Source organism: Dioscorea cayenensis, chromosome 16, assembly GCF_009730915.1.
Source record: "Dioscorea cayenensis subsp. rotundata cultivar TDr96_F1 chromosome 16, TDr96_F1_v2_PseudoChromosome.rev07_lg8_w22 25.fasta, whole genome shotgun sequence".
In the NCBI taxonomy this organism is placed as follows: Eukaryota; Viridiplantae; Streptophyta; class Magnoliopsida; order Dioscoreales; family Dioscoreaceae; genus Dioscorea; species Dioscorea cayenensis.
In genome coordinates this window covers 22,119,314-22,143,072 of record NC_052486.1, presented here as the reverse complement: position 1 = coordinate 22,143,072, position 23,759 = coordinate 22,119,314, and the positions used below count along the sequence as shown (strand labels likewise).

At 35.1% G+C, this 23,759-nt stretch overlaps 3 protein-coding genes across 6 annotated transcripts; 2 read left to right on the top strand and 1 right to left on the bottom strand.

The window, feature by feature from the left end:
- The first annotated feature begins 6 nt into the window (after positions 1–6).
- On the top strand, positions 7–5,883 carry LOC120279113 (autophagy-related protein 3-like). Its single transcript, XM_039285982.1, has 10 exons — positions 7–187; positions 270–340; positions 536–652; positions 756–925; positions 2,237–2,322; positions 3,030–3,081; positions 3,737–3,802; positions 4,521–4,648; positions 4,811–4,913; positions 5,740–5,883. Exons 1-9 carry the CDS (start codon positions 27–29, stop codon positions 4,905–4,907), a joined length of 948 nt encoding a protein of 315 aa, XP_039141916.1. The 5' UTR covers positions 7–26; the 3' UTR covers positions 4,908–4,913; positions 5,740–5,883.
- A 439-nt stretch (positions 5,884–6,322) lies between these two features.
- On the bottom strand, positions 6,323–8,404 carry LOC120279114 (acidic endochitinase-like). The gene is made up of 2 exons (XM_039285983.1): positions 7,933–8,404; positions 6,323–7,268 (listed from the first exon to the last, which is right to left on the bottom strand). The coding sequence occupies exons 1-2, from the start codon at positions 8,396–8,398 to the stop codon at positions 6,811–6,813; spliced, it is 924 nt and encodes a 307-aa protein (XP_039141917.1). The 5' UTR covers positions 8,399–8,404; the 3' UTR covers positions 6,323–6,810.
- Positions 8,405–19,950: 11,546 nt separating this feature from the next.
- Positions 19,951–22,811, top strand: LOC120278411 (acetylglutamate kinase-like). 4 transcript variants are annotated; one of them, XM_039285193.1, is made up of 2 exons: positions 19,951–21,047; positions 22,193–22,370. In XM_039285193.1, exon 1 carries the CDS (start codon positions 20,000–20,002, stop codon positions 21,038–21,040), a length of 1,041 nt encoding a protein of 346 aa, XP_039141127.1. In that variant the 5' UTR covers positions 19,951–19,999; the 3' UTR covers positions 21,041–21,047; positions 22,193–22,370. The 4 variants fall into 4 exon arrangements, with proteins under 4 accessions (XP_039141127.1, XP_039141128.1, XP_039141126.1 ...); XM_039285194.1 differs by lacking the exon at positions 22,193–22,370 and adding an exon at positions 21,832–22,177; XM_039285192.1 differs by lacking the exon at positions 22,193–22,370 and adding an exon at positions 22,543–22,811 and having other exon boundaries at positions 19,952–21,047.
- The last annotated feature ends 948 nt before the right edge of the window (positions 22,812–23,759 follow it).

Sequence of the window (23,759 nt, the reverse complement as noted above, 5' to 3'; positions counted from 1 at the left end):
CCTGAATCGATCATTGATCATCGATCATGGTGCTGAGGCAGAGGATCCATGATGCGTTCAAGGAGACAATGGAGCGGATGACGGGCCCCCGCATGGTATCGGCCTTCAAGGAGAAGGGGGTTCTTAGCGTCTCCGATTTCGTCAAAGCCGGCGATAATCTTGTGTCCAAATGTCCTACTTGGTCTTGGTTCGTTTCTTCTCCCCTTTGTTCTACGCCCTTTTGGTTTCACGATTCTAATGTCCCTTTTGTTGTGGGTTTCTTGTTGCAGGGAAGTGGGAGAACCCAGTAAGAAGAAAGTCTATTTGCCTGCTAACAAGCAGTACCTCATCACCCGGAACGGTTTGTGAAACCCTCAAATTTTAACCTTTTGTGGGTTGATTATCTCATTAATTTCTGAGATTATGGTGAATTTGTATGATGAGGATTTTATTCTTCACAAAATTAGCACCTCAATGTTTTTGACAATTAGACTGTTTAAATTTTCCATCTTGGAGCTTAGATTGTGATTTGTTTTTAATACTGCTTCATAAATAGTGCCTTGCCTAAGGAGGGCATACTCGGTGGAAGAGGAGTATGAGGCAGCAGGAGGGGAGGTTCTTCTTGATAATGAAGATAATGATGGATGGCTTGCGACGCATGGGAAACCTAAAGGTCTTGCATTGTCTGCCTTGCATGATGCTTAGTCTTGTAATTCCTAAAGATGTCTGCTTCCTTGTCATATTTTAATTTTGTTATGGTTTTTTTATTGTATTAGAAACCAAGAATGAGGAGGAAGATGATTTACCTTCGATGGAAACACTAGAGATCAGCAAAGGTAGAGCAATTCAATCTATACCCTCATACTTTGGTGGTGAGGAGGAGGATGACATACCTGACATGGCTGACTTTGATGATTCTGGGAACTTAGTTGAACCGGATGATCCGGTATGTTTCCTCGTTTTTTTGTTGATGTTCCTCGATCCCTTGTTCCTTTTTTATTTGATGGTGTTGCAATGTTTCTGAGAAAAATAGTTGTCGTTATAATGGGCTAATGATATGTTATTGAATTATATTAGCTATTGTAATGATTAGTTAGTTTACATCCCTGATGGTGACAATTGTAAGATTGTGGTCATAATGATCAAGCATCTTTCCCATTGAAGCCCATCATATCATCTGTTCATGTGCAAATAAAACAGATGTTTGTAAATCTGAGTTATCTAACCATACAAGATCCAGGTATAGGCTAATGAAAATTTTTGCTTTATGTATTTGACATTTTGATGTCCTTCTGGGGCATGTTAAAAGCAACATATAAATGCATGATGATCAAACAACAACTATTTCTGTTTTTCCAAGTTCTCTTAGAAATTGAGGAAATTCTCATGGATTCAGGAAAGTAGGCCTACTTGATGTGACTATTCTCTTATATGAATTTACTAATCTATGAATCAAGTCAATCAACATGGGGAAAGTTCCTTTCATGATCATGACGAACTTGCCAATCTGTATGTTTTGTATTTTAATTATTTTTATGGAGGTACTGCTTGATGAGAGGAAGTACCAAAAGTGAAATATAGGGAAATAGTCTCTTTTTGTTACATATTCTATCACCCTCAATGTATTTCTCTTCTTTTTATCACTGTCTTTGTTGATTTTGTGTAGCTTAATCATAATGTATTGCAACAGTAGATTCATGGCTTGCACCATGCCATTATTAGAACCCTTGATCTTTTCTGTCGGAAATCACACGAGAAGATATGTTGATATGTAGAATAGATTTTCTAACGTGGAGGTTGTTGAAAAATGTCTGCTAGAAATAAACTTTAGACTTGTAATGAGAGGATGTTATATTGATTGGTTTTTGTGTGAGGAATAGGAGGTCTATTGTTGCTTCTGCAGACATTATATGATAATAGGTACATATAGTGGGAACCAATTGAGACAATGCTTTTCTTTTGAAGACATGGATGGAATAAGGATGTCCTTACTGTACGTGGTGCTTCTGTTAAAGTATATGGAGATGATGTGGGCAAATAAATTTTTGTATTGTCATGGCAAAAAGGTGGCACTTATAAATGATAATAGTTATGATGTCTTGCATAATGAAGATGCTTTATTAGCTCATATCTGATGAGGATAGCCTTGATCTTTAGGATGAATGTCAGCTGCATGTTGTTAGGTTGTATTGTGTTCATTTTCTTTTGTCTATCTTGCTAAGTTATTTAACTATGTCTGTCATTGGATTAATTGCAGGCTACCCTCCGGAATCAATATTTTGTTGCACATGAACCAGAGGATGAAAATATTCTTCGAACACGAACATACGATGTTAGCATCACGTAAGAAATTATTTTGTTTGAAATCTAATCTTCTGCTATTCTTGTAGTTATTTTTTTTCAAAAATTAGGTAGATTTACCAGACACTGCATGGCCTATGATGAGAATGGTAGTCCTTAATGCCCCAAAGGCATGGTTAATGCTAAAAATTTGTTTAGGTTCTTTGTTAGGGTTAGAGTGCTTGGAAGATAGCAATGCTGATCACTAGGTGGCTTTACTTAAATTGTGTTTGGGTTCTTATTCCCTGCTTTATTGTTAACCATTTGTATGTGAGGACTCCCGGTATCAAAGCTTTTTTATCATTCAGTTATATGTATTGTCATGCCGTTGTACTTTTGAATCAAATTGGTTATCAGTTGCTAATGCTGACTTAGTTTTGTGTCCCCGGTGTTATCACACAGTTGGTTTTTCATTTGTAGCTTTTCTTCTTTTAAACCAACCCCCTTTTTGAGGAATTGTGTTTGCATAGTTTATAGCCTTACCTTCATGTTGCTCTAAGATCCCTGCTTTGAGGAATATTTTTGGTTCATGCCTGCCTTATTTGTTTCCTTATATTTAAACCCCTAAAGCAACTTACATGTTTTTTTTTATGGATTTCTTTGTAATGGTTATTTGTCATCACTCGTTTATGCTATCAAGCTCTATTTTTTCTTCTACATGTCTGTCCTCTTTCTTTTGTTTATTTATTATAATTTTTATTTTTCCGCAGGTATGATAAATACTACCAAACTCCACGGGTATGGCTCACTGGATATGATGAGGTTAGTGTAATTTAGATTCTAACAATTGAGTAGTTGTTTTGAGTCTGTGAAATTTATAGTGTTTTTGAGCATGCTGCACTTACATGGTAGACAAATGGAGGGTCAATATTCCCAGTAGTGAGGTCAATGGAAAAAGTTATTGTTCCTTCATGTAATGTTTCAAGAAAAGGGCTTATTTATTAGGTTGTGGAGACCATGACTCAAATATTGCTATTATTATCAGAAGTTGACTGCAGTGAAGAAGCCCTCAATATACTACAGGAATTTTGCTTCACTTTATGTTTAAGCTACTATTATCGTGTTTAGCTGTTATGGTTTTAGTCATTTTCATGTGCATATGGTAGAATGACTGTTTTCAGCCACAGTAATTTGTAAAAGTAGGATATTTTCTATTGATGTGTTTGATGAAAAATTCATGAATAGCCTAGGCTGAAGTGGGTATCAGTCATCATGCTTTGTTCTTTTGTGACAAGTAGGTTGTTGACCTCTATAGAGCTATCTTTTGGCTTTCTTGTTTTTATGTCAAACCTAGATGCATTTTGTAAAGTGTTTAGTGATTTAGGTTGATTTAATTTAATTATGGAGGAATTTATAAATTGGTACGATATTGTTTAAAGCTGGGCCATTGACCTTTTCAACTTTTTGTTTCCTGCAGTCAAGGATGCCTTTACAACCTGAACTTGTCCTCGAAGATGTTAGCCAAGATCATGCTCATAAAACAGTGAGTTTGTTATATGAATTTGTTTTCTTCAAATTGCTTTGCTTGATACTAACTAAAACACTTATCATCCTATGGGACATTTTATCCCAATTGTGAGGATTTATAATGATATTTTCAAAACTCACTTCCATTTCTCTGAGTTGGCTGTCATTCATGCGACTTTTGATTTGTTGTTGGTTGGCCTAATTATTCGATTTTGCCAGTTTATATTGATGTGAGTGCTTGGTAGACACATGATTGATTATACAAGTCAATTAATCGTCATGCTTACTATTAGTGTATGGTGTGTTAATCCTTCAAAAGGTTCAGTGTTCAGGCATCAAATGTATATGGTATTTGTGGTTTAGCTTGCCATTGTAATATCCTCAAATTTTTGCAAACTATGCATTCCATTTATGAAGTTCAATGGGAGATTTCTGCCTGCTTTTGTTTTGCCATAGTACACATCTTTTGCATGGTTGCTAGTCCTGTAATTGATGCCTCGTGCTTTCTAATGATTTTTGTCATCCAACTTCAGATCTGTCTTTTTGATAATGGGTTATCGATAATGGGTTATCATCAATTTTTTATTGGTTGGATTGTTCGTCATGTTATCAGTGGGCCATATAGCTTAAGAAGACTTTCTTTCGAAGAAAAAAATGGACAATGGAAGTGCCAAACCATCAGGTTCTTTTATATGCGTTGGTAATTTAAATTGACCACATTTGACAACATACAGGTGACCATTGAGGATCATCCTCATTTGCCTGGGAAGCATGCGTCTGTACATCCATGCCGGCATGGAGCTGTGATGAAAAAGATCATTGATGTTTTAATGTCACGTGGAGTTGAACCTGAAGTTGACAAGTAATATTCCCGTCTTCAGATACAAAAATCCACATTTTTTGCTATTTGAATTAAATTTTTGGGCATATTAAATTTTCTCGAATCCTCATTTGCATTGTTCATTCTCAATTGATACAGTCTAAAATTTTTGTATGGGTTCTTTTTTTTGCTATTTTTGTTCAGGTACCTTTTCTTGTTCCTGAAATTCATGGCCTCAGTGATTCCAACTATTGAATATGATTACACTATGGATTTTGACCTTGGAAGTTCAAGCAGCTAATAACAGGTGTGTTGATTGAACGCTCTCTTGTTGCTACTGGTGTTCACTTGTTGTAATTTGACTCTCTTTGACCACTACACTGTTGTTTACTCTTCCTAGGCCTCCTGCCTGACAATTTTGTAATTGTCATGTGGACATTTTGCGTAAGTAGATTAAGATACTGCTTTACATCTGATACTTTGCCATGTCCACGTCGAGGTTGATACCCAAATACATACTTGAAAATTATGTCAATTGACAATTATGTTGTGAAGATTATCAGTTGATAACATAGAATGACCCTTTTTGTACATGTGGTGTTCAAACTGACACCTGGCACTGCGGTGCATATGTTGTTGGTTTCATGCAATTGATAGTTATGATGCCACTTTAGGTTAAGACTTATGCCCAAATAACCAAAGAGTAATTATTTAACAACATAAATTGAAGGTTTACTTCGGCGTATTAGGATTACGAGGTTAACCAGAGTCGAGAAGCTAGTTTGAAGCAGATATCTTACTTGGGAGTTGTTTTCTGTTTTATTAATTCCACCGTAATTCTGGTAATTGGATGTTTAGTAGAAAACCATAACGTAGAGATTAAATTCAGTTTGTTTTTAGTGAATTGCTTGCGAAATGCATTTGCACTGAAACTCTTATCAGGGATTGTTCATCCTGTGTTTTCCATTAGTTCATAAAAATGTTAAACCAAAACAGAAAAATATTTTCATGTTTTCAAGGAAATCAGAGCTTTTGATTTCACAAAACTTTTTAAAAAGCTCCAAATTATAATAAATCCATTGCCATTGCCATTGTTGGCCACGCCGAATGTTTTCTTTTTTGTTCCTTGGCAGGCATTGCAAGGTTGAAGAATTGCAGAAACAGTTGGTATTTAAAAGCAAGAGTATACATTGTACATGAAAATAATTTATTGTAAATACAGGTACTTATCTGGATTATGGTTTTCTTCTTTTAATGATGTGCTTATAATCTATGCATGATAATCAACTACGCTGAATAGGAAGATGAAGCTTCCTTTCAAATTAATATCCATGGTTTGCTCCAAATTAGTCAATAATTATCGTCTTTATTTAGGGTTTTATTTGCTTCAGAGGCGGACTTATTATTTGTGTATTTATATACATTTACAGACATATATATATATATAATAGTTTCTGTATTCTTATTTCAGATTTGGTTTGTTTGTAATTATGGCAATGTGCTTAATTTTAATTTATGCCAAGGAAAGTGTGACAAAAAAAATGGTCAAATGATTTATTGTATAACTTACTAACACTGATAAACTTTTGCTTGTATCAAGTACATGTGACCTTTTTATAGTAGTTCAAAGGGTATAAAACATATAAAATTTTGTCTGAATTATTTATTTTGCATGAATTTGAATTTACTTGTAAGTGAAAATAATAATAATAACAATAATTTTATTATTATTATTATTATTATTAAAATACACCATCGGTTGGCCGAAGTATAGATGTGTAGATGTTTTGGGTTGCCCGAGTTTGAGTCATAAATATGACTCGAAAACACGCGAAAGATTTAATTTTTTAGGATTTTTAGTGTACTCAAAAAAAAAAAATTATACATTAATTATCGTTTGGTTTATTGTATCAGTCTGTTCGTGTCTCACTGAGAAATTCAGTTTGAATTTTAATTTGTATACAAATCTGTCTTGTCCGCATTTAGTCTATTGGTAACATGTTCTTCTATTGGTAACATGTTCTTCGTATAATGTATTTGTGTCTCGACCTCCGTTTACATACAAGTATGTGCCTGCTCATGTTTTGCACCTGAGATATGACTTATCCACATTTGTTTTTAAAAAAAAAACTTTTATACAATAAACCAAACAAGCACAAAAACAGACACATGAAAAGTAAAGCCACAAAACACAGACACAAAAATCAAACATAATTCTTGATAACAGAACTATACCCAGTCTGATCATCATAATATTTAGACCAAAGCATCACCCCTCCATACTTCTCACTCCCTTTCAACATTGGCAACACCTTTGAACTCAAATCCTCCACCGGAATAAACCCACTTCCGGCAGCCTCCGGCGCCGCCGGCAATCCAAGAAATACATTCTTTGCAGTGATCCCCACCGTCCACTGCTTCCAAGCATCATCAAGATTAGTAACATCACCAGACTGATACTGACATGGTGGGTTATTATAGAACTGCACCCAAACATAATCAAACAACCCTGTCTCCAACCCTTTCCCAATCCACTGGTCCGGGTATGGACATTGTGGTGCAGCTGACAAGTACACTTGCCTTCTTTTCCCTTCAATTTCATTATTATTCTGGTAATCTTTCAAAAATCTAGCTAGATCACCATAATAATCAGGGCTGCCACCTGTTTAAAAAATCTAAATGTTATTATAAATTTAAGTGAATTTGAGTTTTTTTTTATTTGCCGATTTTGTTATCAACAAAGTTAATATCTCAACACACCAATATTTTTACTTGTACAAGAGAAGATTCAAATCTTCTCCCTGATGAGAATATGAATGGGTAATTTTTTTAGGAGGTCATTACCGATTTTTATTTTAATCATTGTGTTTTAATTTGTATCTTTTTGGTAATCATGTATTGATTTCTTTTCACCTAGTAGTCACTCATAGAATTCTAGCCAATTTTGATTGACGTGGTAATAGAAGATGCCACGTCACATTATTTTAAAAATTATTTCATTCCAGCTAGAGAGGACACATCAACCCGATGCCACCACAGGGCTGACGTGTCCAGCCCAGCCGAACTATGAAAATACTTTTATATAATGTGACGTAGTATCTCCGGTTGAAACATCAGTCAAAATTGGCTGGAATTCCATAAGTGACAACCCAGTGAATAGAAATCAATACATGATGACCAAAAAGATACAAATTAAAAAACAGTGATCAAAATGAAAATTGACCATATAACAGTGATCTCTTTAAAAATTTACCCAAATATGAACATCTAACATCAAATACAATGCTAATAAACCAAGAGATTGTTAATGTTATCTCATTTCTTACCTTCGATGTCAAAGTCCACACCGTCGAGCACTGCATCGCCCAAAGGGCGAGCCGAAGAATGACCGCCGAGGAAGTTATTCCAAATATAGTCGGCGAGGTAGCGAGCGTCGGCGACGGAGACAAGAGTGTAGGCGGTGGCGCCACCGCCGATGGAGATGAGGATTTTGACTCCGGAGGCTTGGCAAGAAGTGATTTCTTGAGTGAGATTTGTGCAACCGTCGGAGAAAGGATCACAGTGGCCGGCGAGGTTGAGTTGTGGCTTTTGGAAGTTGCCAAATGAACAGAGGAAAGCAAGGTTCACATATGCATAGTTTCCGGTTGCACATGTTGATGCTAGTGTGCCTTCATTGCCGTTTTGGCCCCAATATATTGCTATCTTTCCTGCCATGCATGAGTTCATTATTGTTAGTGGTGATACAATGAAGATGATGAAGAAGAAGAAGAAGAAGTTTAGTTTGGTGGACATTGTTTTGAGTTTAGTACTGGAATGTTTGTGTTATTGTTTGTGTGTGTACTTATATGTGTGTGTATGTGTTGTGGTTTTGATATATTTCATTATTTTGGGATTTAGATAGAAAACGTTGGCGTTCAAATGTGGTTGGTGTCTTTGTCTGCATGGGAATGTGGGAATGGTAAAGCGTACGTAGTTAAATGGTTGCTAAGTTGATGAACTTATTGTAGTTGGTTATGGCTTTATGTGATGTCACCGGTGTTTTTTTTTTAATTATAAAAATAGATAAATTATTATTAATATTCAAAATAAAATGTTACGAGAGAAACAAACATAATGAATTACTATTAAAATTATATTTAGGATATGCTATTTAAGCTATAAAACAATTACAAGTTTGACCGTTATAATTAATGAAAACGACAGATTTAACTATCATAATTATTGACAATTATAAATTTTAAAATTATAATTTTTTACCATTGTAAATTTAACCATCCCAACTTTTGATAGTTGGAGATTTTAACAAAAGAGTTTAATAACTAGATCGGTTTAATAATTTCTTTTTTTTTAATTTTTTTTTAAATAAATAAAATTTCAAAACAAAGAAATTTTCATAAAATTATAAAAAAATCCGAAAAAAATAGAAAAATAGAAATTTAATAAATATAACTATAAAATTAAAATTTTATTACTTTAAGAAAAGAGAGAAATTTTTAAAAAAATAAATAAATCTGAATTTTAAATAAAAATTCGATTCTATTCTAATGAATAATGATCATGAAAGAAAGAAATTTTTTTTAAATATATATATATATATATATATATATATATATATATATCTATAAAAAGCTATGCACCGGAGATAAAGATAAAAAAAATATAATTTAAATTTTTCAATAAAAATCCCGGACATCGGGAACAAACAAACAAGATAAGTGGAAGTTGTTATTGTAGTTGGTAAAAAATATCCAAAGAAAAAAAGATAATAAGACACTGTAGAATAGAGATGGAGGACCCATGCGCATGTCCTTCTTTGATGGTGGGAGCCTGGCGAGAGAATAAATGCACATGGATTTATCCATCCATGTGCATCTCCATTCCTTCATGGTGGGACTGGGGGGTTGTTTTTTATTAAAAAATTCATGGGGAACTAGTTCACAGGTTGTCTATCTAAAACCTATCATAATCGGCTCGATTCGGATCCAGTTTAAGTTGTATGAGTGAACTGGACTGGTGGCTAGTTCACTGTTGAACTGATTGGTCCAGTTCGATTTTTAAAACCTTAGTTTTAACTGTAACAATTTAAATAGAGTTATAAGAATAAATTTGAATTAAAAAATATTTAAAACAACTGATTTTAAAATTTAAAAACATATGTTAAAAGTTTATCTTTTTGTTTTTTGTTTTGTTTTTTTTCCAATTTTAACCCATTTTAAATTTTTTTTAAAAAATAGCATTAAGTGTACTCTGTGCATATTTTGTAGTGGTCTCAAACGGGCCGGCCCGGCCCGGGCCCACACGGCTCATACACTATGCATGCTCGGGCCGACACAGCCCGTCTAAAAATCATGCCGGGTCGGCACGGCCCGCCAACCACCAAGGTTGGCCCAACACGTGGCCCGACCCAGTTATATTATATTTATATTTTTTATTTTAAACCCCAAAAATATAAAAAATCAGGGGCGGAGCTACATTGATTTTTGTGGTGTCAAATGACCCCACAAAAATTTTGGAAATATTTAAAATATTATATATGTATTAATTATTTTTGTGAAAATTTGTAAATTGACCAATAAGATTAGAAATTTAGGGGTTAATGTGCAAAAAAAATTATGAAAACTTATGGGTTATTATATAAAAATTAAAATTAAAATTAAAAAGACCCATATTTTTTTAACATCTTTAGAAAATATAAAACTGAAATCATTTTTTGTCTTCATTATTATCAATATTTTCAATCTGCTCTCGCTTAATTTTTTTTTTAATTAAAAAATTAAACTCTTGATCTTGATATGGTTTTTTTAACCATCCAAACTACATCAAATAGTTTGATTAAGTTCTGATATGAGTTTAAATTTTTAGACTTTTGAATTAATTTTTTAATATAAGTTTTTAAACAAAATTTTTTTGTTTTTTTATTATTTAAAAATTTATATTGTTTTAACATAATAATTTTATATATGCTTGTGCATTTACATGTTTCTTTTATATCATACGTAGTGATATTATACTTATATATTGACACCATTTAATAAATTGTCTGGCTCCGCCACTGTAAAAAATGACCTAAAATTGCTAAAACATATAAAAAATATACTAAAATTCAAAAACATAGAACTAAAAGCCTTATTGACTAAAAAAACAAAAAATATACCAAAATTTTTTTTTTAAACTTACATTTGGCGTGCCGGGCCATGTTGGCCCAAAGCAGGCCGCGGGCCGCAAACCCCTAGCCCAGCACGGCCCAACTCGTGCCGGGCCCGGGTCGGCACGGCCCTTTTTACACCACTAACATTTTGGTAATTATCTAGGATTTTTTTTTCTAAACTAACCCTTTTTTTTATAATAATGTCTAAATGACCCTGGATCATTTTATTTGTCAAAAGAGTAATGCTATATCGTGCGAATAACTTGGCCGAATTCATGACATAAACGCGGTGGCAGCTAAGTGTCATTTATTATTATCTTTTCTAATAAGCAACATTCTTTAAACAAAATAACAAATCAAGCACTACTTCTTCTCTTCTCTCTTCGTCTTCACAAGGCCATCTCAAATCCCACACTACCAAATTTGTCACTTGTCGTCGTTGTCGCCACCGACTCCGACGAACCCCCATCATCTGTCACTCGCAAAAAAATATAGTCACCCACTCCATCCCGTCTCCGTTCTCACCCGCAAACGAACATGTCGCTACTGTCACCGACGCCGACGAACTCCATCACTCGTCGCTCGCAAACAAACCCTATCACCCGCGCCATCCCATATTCTTCTTCTTCTTCTTCGTCTGTGTATGCGTCTACATCGTCGCTCGCTAACGCACCCTGTCACTCTCTAATCTCTCTCAAAGACATACTCACTCACACCGAAAGCTGATGCTAAAGTGTTTATAGTGGGGTGGAATAACGTAGACCATCTTCTTGGGGATGACCATAGAAATTGTTCTGATGGTGTTGCTTGCAATTGGGTCCACTCGTTCCTCAGTTGACATCAATATTTTGAATGAATTTTCAATGAATTCTGGGATTCGTTTGCTGATGATGTATGATTTACATAATTTCGTTAATAATAATCTATTGATTAGCGATGATAACTCAATGATTTCTCTTTTAACTATTTGTGAGTTCTGCCAATGAGCTTTCGGTGCGGAGCTGGTCATTGGCGTGTTGCTTTTCTGTGCATTATCTCTCTATAAAACTCTTATGAACAACCATTAGATGAACATTTCTAATTGATTTTAAAACGGTTGAGCTAATTCAAAAAACCTCATAATTGATATTTACTACCCACTCACCAGAATTACTTCAATTACTCATCAAAATCACTATATTTAGATTAACAATTTAAGATCCGTGATTTAAAGAAAAGAACACTTCAATGAAAGAAGCTAGAGCCTCTTTACTCAACAAGGAAAGATTTGCCCTTGATAGTTCAGCATGTTCTCTATCAATTTGTGAATTAGAGACAAAAGAAAAATAATTCTCAAAGGAGAAAAAAAAAACTTGTAAAAACATATGGGATGACGCAGGCGATAGGATTTGTTTGCGGCTGATGAGTGATGGAGTTCGTCGGCGTGGGTGACGACGGCGACAGGTTCGTTTGCAGGCGAGAGCAAAGACAAGATGGCATGGGTGACCATATTTTTTTGCGGGCGACAGGTGATGGGGTTGGTCGGAGTCGATGGCGACAGTGACGGAGGGTGACGAAGTTGGCAGTGGTGTGAAGATGAAGAAAAAAGAGAGGAAGTAGGGCTTGATTTGCTATTTTTTTTTAAAAAAAATGTTGCTAATTAGGAGAGATAATAATGGATGACACCTGACTACGACCCCATTCCTTTCATGAATTCGGCCAACCTACTCGCAGGATATAGCATTACTCTTGTCAAAATGGTCCTATGCCCATCACATCAATGCCAAGTAAGCACCCATGTGCTGACTGAATATTTTTTTTTAAAAAAATTCAGTTTTATTACATTTTAACCCCATGTCTTTTATAATTATATAAATACCTTATTTGTGGTTTTTTCAACCCAATTTTTTTAAAAAAATTATTATTAAAATAGAAAATATTATTTGAAATTTGAATTATTATTATTATGGTTTTTTTCCTAAACTAACCATTTTATTATAATATTGTCTAAATGACGTAGAATCATTTTATTTGTCAAAATGGCCATGGGGCCATCACATCAATGCCCGACGTGTTTTATCAATAAAATAATTTAAAATAATTTCTATCATAATAATAATATTTTACAAATAATAATAAACGTAATTTTAAATAATTAATGTTCCATTAATTGCCACTCTAATAATAATCAAAATATTAATAAAAAAATTTAATATAATTTTTCTTTTAATAAATCTCATGTTAATAATAATAAGGGAAAATTACTGTTTACCCTCATGATATTCAAAATCCCTAAAAAACCCCTCCAACTTTTGCACACTCCGGACATCCCTTCTGTTATAGTTTAAATTCTTTTTTACCCCTTATCAGTCACTTGAAGTGGAGTTTATGTTATGAAATTCCATTTTTGCCCTTGCAAATGGTGTGAAAAATACCGTCCAATCACATCATGTTCAACCTTTATGCATACAATTATGCATTTTTTTTCCTTATTGCTTGTTTTTTGTCAAATAAAGTTTAGAAGACTCATTACATCTTCTTCTTCTTCTTCTTCTTCACTTTATTTGTTTTGTTCGATTTGAGTTCTGCCAGTTTCCCGATAAGGTGAGAATTTCTTCATTGCTCTCAGTTTGATCATTCTACGGGAAGGGAGTAACAACTTATAAAAATGCAGGACTGTTATGGAGAGTTTTTGTGCTATTGCTAGATACAATGGGGAGTGTCAATGTTCATGGCACTGACTTCTTGGGAATCAGTGTTAGTTGAGATATGTGAGTGATGGGGTCTCAATATTTCCCGTGTCAGGGTGAAGTTTATCACCCGATGGACATAAACGGTTTGTCCAATAAAAAACGAGATTGACTTTCAGCGCATGTGTCACGTGTACTCCATCTTCAAATGCGCTGTAGTCAATCTTATTGTTGAGACAGATGATGTGCCATTGTCGTATCCTACTGAAAACAATTTCTTCTTGTTATAAAGTTCTTCTCTTTTATGTTTATGTAGTCGTAGAAGTTAATTATTGTTTAATTATCCCATTTACCTTATAAATATATTACGTTATCATTTACATGTTGCTTTCTCCGCTTAAATTATTGTGTTTCTGTTTAAATATTTGATTTACCATTTAAATTATTTACTTACCGTTTAAATATTTTTGTTACCGTTTAAAACGTGTTTAGTTACCATTTAAACATTTTATGTTTCCGTTTAAAACATTGAATTTTTCTGTTTAAACTGAAGTGTTAGCAAGAATTCAAATTCTGCGAGCACTCCTGTTCCACTTCATAGCGACCCTAACGGTGTGGTATGCCTTCCTTCCTCGTCAGATCAATCTGAAGTGTTGTCGTTGGATATTGGATAACGTTTTGAAGGTGTATTCAACTGTAGATCTTGCAATGAAACTGTCGCCAACTAGGCATTGTAAATAAATAATTATCTAAAAAGAAAATAACTTATTTGAGTGTCAATTTTTTATATTTAAACAGAGATATTGTCGTTTAAACATTTTACTTAAACATTTTGAGAATCAAAAAGGTATTGTAAATAAATAAAAAGGTATACATAAACTGTAATAATTTAGACAGTGACAATGATATTTAAACAATAACAAAGATATTTAAACAAAGACAATGATTTTTTAAACATAGAGATAGTTTTATTTAAACGTTAACTTCAAAAAATAAACATAAAACTAAGAATTTAAACAAAGACAAAGATATGTAAACAAAAACTATGATATGTAAATGATATACAATGTTATTTACATGGTAATTTTATTGTACAATATTGTATATCAATTTTTTTTCTCCCCCGTCGACGAATCCCCCTTTTCAGTGACGTCGGCTGTGCTACCTTCTTTAAGCATGCGGGTAACATACTTTAAGCGCAAATAAGGGACATCCGCTTGCGGTAGCCGTAGCTTTTCACCGTCGAGCAGCTGTTCGATAAACCGCATGACGTAGACGGCGCAGTCGACACTTCCTCGTTTCTGCCTTGGGGTGTCAATGTCGTGAACAAGGGGTAGGCTAGAGTCGCCGATTCGCCGAGGTCCATATAGACACAATAGTCGAATAGTCTCCGTTGTCGAGATTTAAAATTTGATGTTAGAATCCCGACTAAAAGAGCACTATTTATAAAACTCTAGTTATCAAGGCATTTACCATCTCTCCGACATCGTTGTAGCATCGCCTATTAACTAGGTTGACCGCCATAATCACAAGCCTGCGACAATAACCATATATTAAACAATATTCAGACAAATTTAAGCGGAAAGTAAACTTTTTTAAATGGAGACATAAACATTTAAACAGAAAACTCACATTTTAAATAGAAACAACAATTGTTAAACAGATACATCAAATGTTTAAATACAATCACATTAGTTAAACGAAAACCTCATTATCATACTGTAACCATATCAACGTAAAGGGAAAACCTACATTGTATTCATTACACATCATAATAATCAAAAAAATCTCTTTCGATCGTGTACATAGAGGAAAATGAAACCAAAACAAAAGCCTAGCCGATGAATCTCCCTGCAGACTTCAATATCATCTAATAAAAACAAAACCACAAAACAACACCGAAAAATCTCTTTTTCTAAAAGAATTGTTTTTTTTTTTAAAAAAAACCATAAACATAGTTTCTTCAACTCAGGCCCACCCTCTGCTCAAGACCTTAGACTCGAGGAAATGATGAAACGCGAATACTTGAGTTTGAATTCTTCTCCGAACAATGGCGGAACACGAAGTTCTTCTTCGAGACAAGGATGCCCAGGGAGAGACAATTTTGGAAATGGAATAGCTGAAGAGGCGAAAAGAGAAAAAAAAAAGTATAACCGGTGCAAGTAATAATTGTCTCTAGGGATTACCCAAACCAATAACCCCAACTACCTCTCAAATCGGATACATGATTGCACTGCCACAACTTCCTATGCGAGAGGCAATTTCATCCATAAAATTCGAAAAGCAACTCATATAGCTTGCTACAACTTTTGGGGTTTGAAAATCATTAACTTTAAAAGGATTGTATTTTTAGGGATTGTCAAATTAAGGAGGTGTTTTTGGCAATATTGTAAAGTTAGGTGGTTTTTTTGGCAATTTTCACTAATAATAATTCTAATTTTAAATAATATTTTCTATTTTAATAACAATTTTTTTTTAAAAAAAATTGAGTTAAAAAACCACAAATAAGTTATTTATATAATTATAAAAAAAATAACGGGTTAAAATGTTAAAAAGATAAATGACTCAGTGAAAGAGTCTGCCAAGACATGGGTGCTGATTGGGCATTGATGTGATGGCATGGGTGCTGACTGGCATTGATGTGATGGCCCTAGGGTCATTTTGACAAATAACATAATCCTAGGTCTATTTTGACAATATTATAAAAAAGGGGTTAGTTTGGGAAAAAGCCTTAATACAAACAAAAATCATATGTTTCACTTTTTGACAGAAAAGGCCCGCACAGGTAGCAGTAGGGATGAGCAAAGCGAGAGTTGGTGAAAGGACGTGCTTTGAAACCTTAATAAGTTTTTTTCCCAAACTAACCCCCTTTTTATAATATTGTCTAAATGGCCCTAGGGCCATTTTATTTGTCAAAATGACCTAAGGCGATCACATCAATGCCCAATCAGCACATGGGTGCTAACTGGGCTGGTGACTAGTCATTTTTTAAAAAAATTCATTTTTTTTTACATTATAACCCCTCATCTCTTTTATAATTATATAAATAGCTTATTTAAATCAATTTTTTTTAAAAAATGTTATTAAAATAGAAAATATTATTTAAAATTAGAATTATTATTATTAACATGGGATTTATTAAAAGAGAAATTATTTTAAATTTTTTTATTAATATTTTGATTATTATTAGAGTAGCAATTAATGGTATATTAATTATTTAAAATTATTATTATTATTATTAGTAAAATATTATTATTATTATTATAATAGAAATTATTTTAAATTATTTTATTGAATAAATCACGTCGGGATTATGACTTTAACCAGAGTGCGCTAACCGATGCTCCGCCGTTCGCTGCAACGAGCCGATGTCCCACTCGGTTGGATGCGTTGGGGCCACTTGCGGCGCTCCCCATCGTTTGGGACATAGCTTGTCTGGGTGGCTATCGGTGAGCCACCTTGACCTGGGCGACAAAACCACGCTAACGATTGTGGCACCTGTCCCCCGGCCACCAATTTTGTTGGACTTGATGAAATTTAACTTAAAAGAGTTTCATGTCGTACCAAAGTGGTCCCATTATAATAATAATATTTTATTAATAATGATAAAAAATAATTTTAAATAATTAATACTTAATTAATTGCCACTCTAATAAATAATCAAAATATTAATAAAAAATTTAAAATAATTTCTCTTTTAATAAATCTCATGTTAATAATAATAATAATTTTAATTTCAAATTTTCAAATAATATTTTCTATTTTAATAAATCTCATGTTAAAAAAAAATACCCAGTCAGCCTAGGCATTGATGTGATAGCCTAGGGCTATTTTGACAAATAAAATGATCGTAGGGCTATTTAGACAATATTATAAAAAAAAAAAGTTAGTTTAGGAAAAAGCTCAATTATCTATCTAAGCGCGCATTTTGGTATAAATGTAATGTTTAGAAAAAAAAATAGCCTTGACAGGGTGATGCCAGGAGAGACAATTGCTTTGGGCAAATCGTCTATTTTGGGTGTTATTGGGTCACTTGAGTCTTGTGTGATTGTTTTAATTAATATATCAACAGTGAATGAAAGTAAAATTAAAGACTGTGCCTGAATGCTGGTACGGAGTCTTTTAACTTGATTCACATTTCACAGCATACGAAAGATATAACTTAGATTTGCAAACATTTAAAATCAGCAAAATGACTATGTAAATGTGAATAATTTATGAGTTAAAATATTATTTGTTTTTTAATTTTTTATTTTTGACAGCAAAGAGAGTGATCATTTGCATTTTAAAGAGCATTAATACTTCTAGTTCTTTTTTTTTATATATAGTAACAACAAAGCCTCTTATCACAAACCCATTGTATTAATCCTGACAAAACTTAATATAATTGAACATGTTTGTGGGTAAATTTTTTTATGTAGTCAGTGCATATGGGCTGATTTTTGTTTTGTCATGTGTTAATTTGTATATTTTTGATTATTAGATATCGATTTATTTTTCACAGCGAGTCACTCAGATTTTTCGGCCAATTTTAAATGACATCGCAGTCAAAAATACCACGTCGCTTTATTTTAATGTTTTCTCTCATTCCAGCTGGAGAGAGCACATCAGTCGGATGCTGACTCAGCTTACTTAATCCGAAAAATAAAGTAAGTGACGTGGTATTTCCGGCTGCCACATCATTTAAAAATTACTTTTGAGAACCCCAGTGATCTCTCGATGAAAACAAATTAATATCTAAATCGACCAAAAAAATATACAAATCGAAATACAACGACCAAAATGAAAATCAGCCATAACATTATGACCACATAAAAAATTTACCCATTTTAATTATTAATATTTATATTAAAGCCAAATAAATGACTCCATAAATAATAACACAATTGTAGAAAACAATTAAAAAAATTTAAAAAAGTTAAATCAATAATAATAATAATAATAATAATACAGATATGTCAATTGTGAATGTTCTTATAATATCTGCAATTGAAAAAAAGTGGTAATAAAAAAAGACAAGTATAAATGGGTTCCGAAGACTACATCCAACGTTTAGATTGAAAATCCAACAGTTGATCTATGAATGGTTTGGAGATAGTGACCCTTATATAGATGTTGCCATTTTGCACTGAAACCGTGGAACCGAACCGCCAAAAAAACCTGAATCTGGGACCGAAAAAGACCGTGAATCAGTCCCTACTAATCGAAAACAAAAACCTTCATATAAAAGTCGACTACTGACTTTAAAAATTTAAAAAAACCGAAAACCTTTCATATAAGGTTTGGTTCAACCACCAATTCTACTTGAATCAAAGATTCAAAATATCAAATTACTTAATTACATATATATTATATTATATAAAATAATGTTATGACTTATGATATCTGATTAGGTTCGACCGCTTGAGACTTTGAATTGTGTGAATCGATTGATTAGGTTAGACCTGAAATTGAATCATCTGTTTAGGTTAAGTCTGAACACTTGAATTGAACCAATTTATTATTATTTTTTTATAAGAGGAACAGCCTGAAGGCCATGCTAAACCGTCAGGGGTGTGCACAAGCCTCGGTGGAGCAAGTGGGGGCGGGGCCCGCGCACATATGGGCGCTGGGACCACCCGCACACAACCACATCTCACATCTTCCAGAAATATGTCCTCATCCGAGAATCAAACTCTCACCACTCGGTGAAGAGCTCTATCGACAACCCGTATACCAATAGAACATTTGGTTGTTGGCGAATTAAACCAATTTATTAGGTTTTTATTTTGTTGATTTGTTCTCTCTTTTGGGTGGGCCTCTCTTGAAGACTTGAAAACCCTAAATCCCCTCCGATGAAACCCTAATCCTAGATCTCTATCCGAGGGCGACATGCCAGATCGATCTACATATGTGGAAGCCCGACCTGATGATGGAGAAGGTGGGAAGGAGCAAGCTCGAGCGGCAGCGAGATGGACGGAGTGCATCTTTGATGGATTACTGGAGATGGTTCTTCTGTAGCTCGATCTCAGATTTCTTTAACGTGATAAAGAAGGTGATCATTCTAATTTTTGACGAGTTCCTTATAAGACGGGATGGAATCGCTGTGACTTTCTTCGCTCATTGGACAGTGGAGATGAACGGCATAGCCATGCACATAGCGGAGAATGGAATGTGTGGATCAGTCGTCCTCATGCTTCATGGCTTCATGGAGCTCTGGTACTCATGGCATCACCAGATCAACGGGCTCGCTAACAAAGGCTATCAAGCCGTTGCCCGAACCGTTTAAACCGTCAAACATGAACGGTTGAACCGAACTGTCAAACCAAAACCGAAACCGAACCAGTAAGATCCTTGCGGTTTGGTTCCGGTTCAAAGTTTTTTTTAAATTGGAACCGGTGTTCAGGAACCGGAACCAACGGCTCCTGAACTATGGCCATGTCTACCCTTATAAATGTTTAATAGTTCAGAGAACAAGATTCAGAAGGACCAAATTAAACGAAAAAACAATTCAGGGACCAATTGTGAATTTTCCCCAAATAAAAACCCAAACTCGCATTTCATCAAACACTTAGCACTCACCGACGACGAGAAGAGATGTTCGTCTCCAAAGTCTCCATCCCACTCCGCCACCATCCCTTCTTCTCCTCTCCAAACCCTAACCCTAACCCTAACCCTAACCCTAACCCTAAAGCGATTCCTCTCAAGCCCTTGCGTCTCCATCCCCTCAGATCCTCCATCCCTCCATCGCCGCCCATCACCACCTCCACTGCGTCACCTCCGACGCCGGCGCAGACTCGGGTCGACATTCTCTCCGAATCCCTCCCCTTCATCCAGAGATTTCGCGGCAAGACCATCGTCGTGAAGTATGGCGGCGCCGCCATGAAGTCCGCCGCCCTCCAGCGCAACGTCCTCTCTGACCTGGTCCTCCTCTCTTGCGTCGGCCTCCGCCTTGTTCTCGTCCATGGCGGTGGACCGGAGATCAACGCTTGGCTCCTCCGTACCGGCCACGAGCCCAAGTTCCACAACGGCCTTCGCGTCACCGATGCTCACACGATGGAGGTTGTGGAGATGGTTCTTGCTGGGAAGATCAACAAGAACCTCGTCGCAGAGATCAACATGCTTGGTGGCACCGGTGTTGGGCTTTGCGGCAAGGATGCTCGCCTCCTTACAGCAAGGCCCTCCTCGGAGTCCGCTGTCCTTGGGTTTGTTGGTGAGGTCGCGCGTGTTGACCCCTCTGTGCTCCGCCCGATCCTCGCCGACGGTCACATCCCGGTGATTGCCTCTGTGGCCGCGGATGAGGCCGGGCAGGGCTATAACGTGAACGCTGATACAGCAGCCGGGGAACTCGCGGCGGCTGTTGGGGCTGAGAAGTTGATCTTGCTGACGGACGTTGCCGGGATCCTGGAGGACCGGAATGATCCGGGGAGCTTGGTGAAGGAAATTGATATCGCTGGGATAAGGAGGATGATGGAGGAGGGCAAGGTGGCTGGAGGGATGATCCCGAAGGTTAGCTGCTGCGTGAGGTCGCTGGCGCAGGGTGTGAGGACGGCGAGCATCATCGACGGGAGGGTGCCGCACTCGCTGCTGCTGGAGATTCTCACAGACGAAGGAGCTGGGACGATGATCACTGGATGAGAAAAAGGTGCATTTTTTTTTTTGTTGAATGTTGTATCACTACTGCTTTATTTATTTTTTGTGCTTAATTTCTCGCTGAATTTCTTGAGAATTAGATGATGAAAGAATAAGGCTTGGTAATTCAGTTGGATTTTTATGCTTTTATTGTGTTTTTCTTCAGTTTGAGCTTATTTTATCCTTTTTATATCCGTTGGATTTCTTAAAAAAATTACTCCATGAAGGAATAAAAGCTGGTAAATTTATTGGTTTTTCATGCTGTATTTGTGTTTTCCCGCCAGTTTAAACTTTTGCCTTATCTTCCTTTATTTATTCTGTTTAATTTTATTTTCAATTTCTTGAGAATTACCATCATTAATGAATAAAGATTGTTGCTTTTAGTTGGGTTTTTAATCTTTATTTATTTATTTTTTTATCATATTTTTGTTTTATCAACTAGTTGGCTAAATCTGTGATGAATGGTTTTATGTGATTAATGGATTGATCCTAATTGTGTCAAAGCCATATGCTGTGCAAGTACATTTAGTTTTTCCCCTTCCTTGTCTTTTGTTTCTTTCTCTTTTTGCAATGTTTTAAGAGTGTAGTTGACTTGAGGAAAATAGGAGAAGGAATGGAAAGCGATGGGAAAAAATCATGTGTGCGTTTGTTTCATTTTGCTTATACATTTTTTTCTTCTTCATTGAACCCTAACACAAGAACGCAATTTTTTTATAATGTGGAAGTGTATTCTGTCCTAAAGGTTGAACATGGGCATTAACTTTTACTTCATTGTTTTTATGTGTATTCTCATCAAGCATGCTGCGTCAAGTTTGATCCAGGTTTTCTGTTAAAATTGGGATCAATCTCCTTGGTGTGTTGATTGAACTGATGAAAGTTGTTGATAAGAAAAGTTTTCATGCAATCTGGTCAAATGCAAAATCTTTATTTAGAAATTGGTGACTTGTGGGGAAAAGATTGTGGGAAAAGGGTGGCCTTATACTAAATACGAAAGTCAGATTCATAAACTCTTTAGCTTTATTTTGCCGAAGAAAGTGCATCTTATTTGATGCTGCTTTTAGTTTTTATACTTGCAGTAGATATTAATATCGTCTTGTAATATACTTTCTTGTTAGTATGCACATTAGGTGTAACTGTATTTATAAGATTATTTTGCAGTACCCTCCTCTCGGTAAATCTGGCTTTATGATTTCTTCATGGCCTGAGTTTGTTCGCTCAAAGTTAATTGTTCAAAGAGAGAACAGATTTGCCTAATCAATCCATTTAGCCAACGTAGTAATTTAGGCCAACATGTCACTATCCCTTGTTGGCCTTCTTCAATGTTGGTCCCTCATTGTATTCTTGTTGTTTTTGTTGTTTGCTTAGTAGAGAAAATAACCTGTTTATTTTCACGTAACTTCATTCTGTACTTCAAATTTACTGAAGGAGATCTCAAGGTTTTCCTTTTGTGTACACAAATATTTTGAACAATAACAAAGCCTTATTTATTTCTGTAAGACTGTTTGCAGTTCTGATCCAAATCAACTCAGAAGACATCAAGATGTTTGGTTGGGGTCTTGTTACCATTTCTTTCATGTTAAAGTATGTTATATTCTGAATCTCTGATGCTTGTTCTTGGGCATTTGGAAAATGAAATAGTTCATACTTGTCGTGAGCTTTTGTGACGTGGAGTAGAACATGCAACATTGTGTCATTATTTGCTTGAGTTTGTGAGGCGATGTTTGTGGTATTGATGTGAATGAACCTGAAAATTAATTCAAGATGCTCAATTTGGATACTTGCCATCACTGCCATGTTAATTTTAACATACTCTGGACTCTCTGATGCTTGTGGCTGAGTGTATGGTGAATGAATAAAATGTTAAATTACTTTTAAGCCTTTTTGTACTGTGGACTGGAATGCTCAAACTCAAGCGTGTCATTATTTGCTTGAATTTGTGTGGCTGTGTTTGCCGTGTGAAATTCAATATGATACAATTGTGCTCTTCGCCAAATATTTTGTTTTGCCTCATGCAAGTAACATGGAAAGGGTTTTTTCTTCGGTTTGATGTATATTATATGTACAGTGTTTTCGAACAATCATGGGCCGGAGAAAGCCAGGGGTGTTTATTTTCGGAGAAAGTGAGAGAGGTTTATAGTAGTGTTACATTTTAAAATAGAAAGAAAATAATATTATTTTTCAATATTTTGTTGCTTATTCGCCAAAAGTCGAAAAATAGACATCAGAATTTAGTAGTAGTCAGGGACTATTTTTTTCCCCAATTTTTTTTCATTTTTTCTAAAATAAATATCTCTCACCCAAATAGATGTACTTATATTTTTATAATAAACTAAAACTAAAAACAAAAAATTTAAGTGGCATTTGTTAGTGAATTGTAATTTTTTATTTGATAACATACCCATTCCAAATTTTCAATAATTTATTATGCTCGTTTATTACTGTAGTGGTTAGTAAATTATTATAATTAATACGCAGGGAAAAAGCAAAAAATAGAAAAAGGGAGAAAAACGAGCGATCAAGATCGAATCTTATATGTGTCCGGATCTTGAAGCAAGATCAATCGGCCTCGATAGCACCCTCTAAATCCAACGGTCCAGATCACATCAAATCCAAAACCCTCGCTTTCTTATAACCAAATCGTTCTCTCCTTCGTCTTCCTCCGAGCAATACCGCCTGGATCGAGCTCCCTGGCCGCCATGGTGAGCACTGTACCACCTCCGTTTCG